Source organism: Alosa sapidissima, chromosome 4 (genome assembly GCF_018492685.1).
Source record: "Alosa sapidissima isolate fAloSap1 chromosome 4, fAloSap1.pri, whole genome shotgun sequence".
NCBI lineage: Eukaryota > Metazoa > Chordata > Actinopteri > Clupeiformes > Clupeidae > Alosa > Alosa sapidissima.
The window spans coordinates 29,378,702-29,385,064 of NC_055960.1; the positions used below are offsets into that span (position 1 = coordinate 29,378,702).

General features: G+C 42.5%; 1 protein-coding gene across 2 annotated transcripts in view; it reads right to left on the minus strand.

The window, feature by feature from the left end:
* Positions 1–553: 553 nt before the first annotated feature.
* The window catches only part of pusl1 (pseudouridine synthase like 1), a 26,486-nt gene continuing 20,676 nt past the window's right edge, over positions 554–6,363 (minus strand). Inside the window, exons 6-8 of one of the 2 annotated variants that reach the window (XM_042088337.1) lie at positions 2,653–2,707; positions 1,117–1,279; positions 554–773 (exon numbers count right to left, since the gene is read on the minus strand). In XM_042088337.1, the coding sequence (XP_041944271.1) occupies positions 727–773; positions 1,117–1,279; positions 2,653–2,707 (265 nt within the window). In that variant the 3' untranslated portion in view covers positions 554–726. Of the gene's footprint in view, positions 774–1,100; positions 1,280–2,652; positions 2,708–6,363 lie in introns of both variants that reach the window. The other variant, XM_042088336.1, reaches the window with a different exon arrangement.

Sequence of the window (6,363 nt, forward strand, 5' to 3'; positions counted from 1 at the left end):
AAAGACCCCAAACTCTATTGGTTTCCCCATGCTAAACAAAAGGAAAACATCTTTTCACAGATTCCTTGCATTCCTTGAGATTCCTTGCATAAGTCTGAATCTCTGATACACCTGTGTCAAACTTCTTTTGCACAATTCTTCAATCAGCAATCATTCGTTATCCATAAGAGATGCATGGTCTGTTCTGTGTTGCTATTTGCAAGTATGAATCTAAGGCACATTTAGAGAAAGTACTATATTGCCTATTTGGTGAAGAAAACCGTACAAAAGGTGTTTACTGTAGGTCTATTTTGATGAAAAATGACTAGTTGTAGTTCAATGAAATTTGTCTTGTCTAGGTGCTTACTGTAGATCTTACATGTCAATGACAGTTACATCTTGGGAGGAATCAATACAATTATTTTTTATTCACTACATTTTGTCTTTTCAGTTTTTTTCTGATACCAGAAAAATGAGAAAGAAATGGAACTCAATGCTCATTTTGAGAACTGTATTTTGCATTTTGTTGTCCAGTGTGTAATGATTTACTGAAATCACACAACAGGATGTGTTGTTTGAAGGCAAAATTTGCTTTTGCTGCATGTTTTGAGAGAGTAACAGCCTTTTGCAAAGAAAATGTGTGAGTGTTAACTGTTTCGAAAACGTGATGTCAGAGTTGACACCCACATCAAAGTGATCGAGAAAAACTGCAATGCAGTGCAGCAGAGTGCAGAGAAACACTGGCAGTCATTCCTCTTCACTGGAGTGAGCGAGTGACCATCCCGGTGTCAGATCTAAAAAAACAGACAATGTATCAAATTGTTTTGCCACCAAAAACAAAATATTCCCTCATTACCCTGACAATTTCAGGCAAAGCACAGCACAGATATACAAGTTGCTTAGATTTTGTCTGCTCCCACCAAGACCAAAAACATGACTGGTATTTCATACACCTGGAGATATTGGAACAAGACATTTTTCACTAGATGACCACTGAACGAGACCATAAGTTCATCTGTTCAACATAATGGAGCTGTTTTTATTTCCCCCATCAGCTTACAGCTAACGTTGCGTGGTGTTTGGCTACTTATGATGAGAGGAAAGGTGGAAGGTGAAGGTACCCATCCTCATCTTCACCTGACTCCCGGTACTCCACTTGTGTGAGGAAAAGTCCATATGGTGGGGCCATGATATTGGTGGGGAAAGCCAGCGAATCACGAGCCTCCAAAAGGTCCTGGATATCAGAGGGGCGGAGTTTCCCCTGACCTACAGCCACCAGTGCACCAGTCATCCTCCTCACCTGAAGATGGGAGGGGTTAGTTAATAACAATAATAATAATAATAATAATAATAATACATTTTATTTAAAGCGCCTTTCAAGTCACCCAAGGACACTGTACAATAAGACAAAAGGATACAGACATAAGAGTAGCATAATAGCATCAGACAGAGACAGTATACAAGAGAACATAGACATAAAAGCAACATATACAGGGAGAGTACAAGTAGACAGTACACTTAGTAAAACACACTATACATTCAGCAGGAGACAGACAGTGCCAACAAAAGTAGAATAAAATAAAACGGTAATAGAGGAGCAAGTGGGATGGAGGAGGCAAGGTTATGAGTAGGAAGGAAAAGCAAGAGTGAAAAGGTGAGTTTTTTAACATGCATTTAAAGGTGGACAGGGAAGTGCTTTGACGTAGTGCAAGTGGGAGGGAGTTCCAGAGTTTGGGGCCAGCCACGCTAAAGGCCCTGTCACCCATGGAACGTAGATGTGCAGTGGGGGTGGATATGAGGTAGGCATCAGTGGAGCGTAAGGTGCGGGTTGGTTGGTAAGGGGTCAGGATGCTTGAAAGATAAGAGGGTGCAAGATTGTTCAAAGCATTGTTGTGCTTTGAAGACAAGAAGGATGATTTTGAATTGAATATGGTATTGTACAGGCAGCCAGTGTAGTTGATGGAGGATGGGAGTGATATGTTGCCAGCGCCTGGTACGGGTGAGAACTCTTGCAGCGGAATTTTGTATGTATTGTAGCCTGTCGAGTAGTTGAGTTAAGCAGGTACGCCACGCACATCAACTCATTCAGGCCACAGTGTGACTGACTCTGAACACCTGAGAGTAGAACACCAAACAGGAATACAGCGAAACCAGGTTACCCAGGTAACTTTAGGAATAAACACTGATCTCAAAACAATATGTCACTTTAGAAGAAATATATGCAGTAAAGCATTCTTTTGGAGGTCAGTGGTTACTCCTGAAATAACCTCACTTCATAATATAACCCTCAGCAATACAAGCTGTCAATGTTGGGGGACTTTGTGTCCATAACACATTCAAGTGAAAGTGAATCAGTGACTTTTAAATGTGATTAAACCCTCAGAGGGATCCAGTAGCCTGGTTCTGCCTGCTTATTAAAATATCTCCTTTATGAAAAGTTTGTCATTTCATAAAGGAGATATAATTTTGAGCACTTTCAGTCACTATGTTGATCGATAAGCAACACTTTTGCTGGAAACCAGGTGATGAATATGTATGGTCATACTAGGAGAGGGATCCATCCAATGCTTTTTGGAATCAATCTCTTATTCTTCTGTGACATTGTAGTGCATACTACTGACCACCAGATGGCAGTGTGCACTTAATGCGAGGAGAAAAACAACAAAGCCTCACCTGTCTGTACAGAAACGACCTGCTTTTGAAGGTTAAGTCCCAATGCTGGATATTCCTGGAAAAGAGCAGAAAACCACAGAAAACACTCCTGTAATAATGACTACTGCAGAAGAACAGTTTCTTTAAATACCAAAACCATCAAGACATGCACAAATCTGAAATTTACTGTGAAACTAAGAGCCTATTTTGGCCATGTATTTTTGTACTTTGTAAATAGTCTCTGAATGGATGGTGAGGCCTCGAGTCTGTGTGTGTGTGTGTGTGTGTGTGTGTGTGTGTGTGTGTGTGTATGTGTGTGTGTATGTGTGTGTGTGTGTGTGTGTACGTGTGTGTGTACGTGTGTGTGTGTGTGTGTGTGTGTGTGTGTGTGTGTGTGTGTGTGTGTACGTGTGTGTGTGTGTGTGTACGTGTGTGTGTGTGTGTGTGTGTGTGTGTGTGTACGTGTGTGTGTACGTGTGTGTGTGTGTGTGTGTGTGTGTGTGTGTGTGTGTGTGTACGTGTGTGTGTGTGTGTGTGTGTGTGGTGTGTGTGTGTGTGTGTGTGTCAGCCGCATGTGTTTTCTTCTGCACCCACAGGTTTCTTGGGGCATTTCTTATAATGAAGCACAAGCCTGTGTCTCTGTTTGTGTGTGTGTGTGTGTTTTGTGTGTGTGTGTGTGTGTGTGTGTGTGGGTGTGTGGTAGGGTTAAAGGAGAATTCCGGTGTGATATTGACCTAAAGTGTGTTGAAACATGATACCGAGTGTGAACGTATGTCTCATAGCCCATCTCGGCTTGTCCCCTGCACTCCAAAATCTGGCGCTAGTTAGCCGATGCTACCAACAGCTTTTTCAATGGTGGTGCTTCGGCATCGGGCTAGCCATGCAAATAAATCACTGTTTTACACCATTTACGAGGCTCAATGTACAAGTGATGGCCAAAAGTATTGGCACCCATGCTAAAGTTCACTGAAAAGAGGAATATAAAATCATCTTTTGGAAATTGATCTTAATGCCTTAAAGGAGAATTCCGGTGTGATATTGACCTAAAGTGTATTGAAACATGATACCGAGTGTGAACGTATGTCTCATAGCCCATCTCGGCTTGTCCCCTGCACTCCAAAATCTGGCGCTAGTTAGCCGATGCTACCAACAGCTTTTTCAATAGTGGTGCTTCGGCATCGGGCTAGCGATGCAAATAAATCACTGTTTTACACCCATTTACGAGGCTCAATGTATCTCCACACTTCATTGGTAGACTTCCGAGGGCCCTGACATTTAAAACGAGACATTGAGAACTTTGAAAAAGCACTGGTAGTTTACTTACAAGATGATTTATACAGACAGTATCTTCACGAAGTTTAGCGTTTGCAGCCATCTTGAATTTAGTCACGATAAGTCGAGCAACGAGTAAGAATGAACAGGTATGATAAGGGATCAGATTCCAAAAATAATTCAGTGGAAATGCATGGATTCCAGTTGCTGCTACTGGAAGAAACTGGAATCCATGCATTTCCACTGAATTATTTTTGGAATCTGACTTTTTCTTAGCATACAACCTCTAAGTCTGATTTGTAAACAACACAATGGCTTTCCACCAGTCAAGCTCTGTGAAAGACAAGGTCACTGTACTAGACAGTCAACTGAAGACCTCCACAGGTTGTCCATGATACATTTTTTGAAACCTTCCACCCTTTTCTCCTTTCTCAAACCACATTCAAAAAACATCTGACAGTCTGACAGCAAAATCAAACAATTGCCTCATAACAATTGCCTCAACACCAAGCAATGTCAGAGTACTGATCTAATGTGTGACTGAAGTGTGAGCAGTTTATATATACAGGGAGAGAGAGGGAAGAGGAGGAGAGGAGGAGTACAAGAGAGGAGGAGAGGAGGAATAGGAGGAGTAGAAGAGAGGAGGAGAAGAGGGGGAAGATGGGGTGGGGGGGCTTTGCCATGTGATCCGAGTCATAGATTGCTCTCTGTGTGCAGTCTGAGCCGGATACGAGCCTGGGCCTCAGATTCTATCTTTATTCCAATGAACAAATAATTAATGGACCCCATGGGCTATTAGAGATGACATCATCACGCCGCACAGATGGATGTGACAGCCGGCTCTGTAGAGTGTGTGTGTGTGTGTGTGTGTGTGTGTGTGTGTGTGTGTGTGTGTGTGCGCGTGCATGCATGCGTGTGTATGCGCATGTGCATGTGTGTGTGTGTGCGTGCGTGCGTGTATGTGCGCGCGTGTATGTGCATGTGCGTGTGTGTCTGTCTGTGTGAGTTTGTATATTTGAGAGAAGAGTGTGTGTGTGTGTGTGTGTGTGTGTAAATGCCTGCATAAACTACATGATTTCGCAATGCCTAATAAAATAAAGTCTAATTGAAGCCTAATAAAATAGGATTTTTTGTACGTTGTTTCTGAACTCAAAATAATTTATCCAATCGTGACAGGCCCATGTGATAATTCCCAGCTGTTGGGCTGGACTCAAACATACCATCTGACCAAAGACAAACACTTGTACAGTTGGGATCTCTGAGCCAGAGGTAATATTTTATTATGTTCTGAGAAAACAGGCATGGAGAGCCACCCATCATTAGACTAACTGACCTCAGGTCCTCCATGAGGAAAAGAGATCACGTACATAAACATGTCCTCATATTAGACACTATGTCTAAAAGATATCACATACATAAACATGTCCTCATATTAGACACTCTGTCTAGAGCCTTGGTATCAACACACACCTGGTCCAGATTCATATTCGCGCTTCATCTAGACTCACATATTTTGGAAATCCACTGATCTATCAATACATGCCTGATCATATTCTATATGAAAATCCACTGCTCTCTCTCTCTCTCTCTCTCTCTCTTCCCACCCCTAATGTCGTTGTTACTGCCTCTCTCTCTCTCTCTCTCTCTCTCTCTCTTTCTCTCTCTCTCTCTCTCTTTCTCTCTACCTCTGTCTCTGTATTGTCTGTTTGTCTCAAATGCGTCTTTCTTCATCGTTTCCGTCTCTGTCCATCTGTCTGTTTCTCCATTATCTGTCTCTCTCTCCTTCTCTCTCTCTCTCTGTATCTCTCCCTGATCATGATCTTGAGTCCAGGCCGTATCCCAGCATGCTTTTCTCTGTCTGCCAGCCTGGCCGTCTCACTGCTAAACTGCCGGCGTTAGCTCCTAAGGACTTCTGGGAAGGTGTCCATCCTGAGCCAGACCCCTCCCCGTCACCAAGCCTCACACTTCCTCCCACCAGACTGTTTGTGTCTAACAGCCAGGCAACATTGGGGGTGTGCAACTGAAGCGTAAAAGTAGTTTAACATAGTAATAATAATAGTAATAGTTTTAGTTATAGTGTTTGTAATAGCTTAAGAATAGTTCAAATAGTCTTAGGTCTAATTATTTCAAATGTATTTGCTGCCATCATGTCTGGTGCAGCCAGTTCCATTGCTCGTCATGGAAGCTAATTGCTTCAGCATACGCATCGCGAACGGAAACACTTCAGTTATGTGTCTGGTATAGCCTGCCTGTTTTTCATTTTCATTTTTCAGAGTTAAAAATCAGAGTTTTATTTTGGAAGGCTCTTTGTTCATAGCTCTGCAAGAAAAACAAATCCCTTTGATCCTATAAGCGCACAGCAATCACACTCAGCACAAGCACTACCTTGTCCTGCAGCCAGGCAACACGGCTACTCCAATAGCTGCTCACTCACTCTCACCTTTACAAACAGGAAAAAAA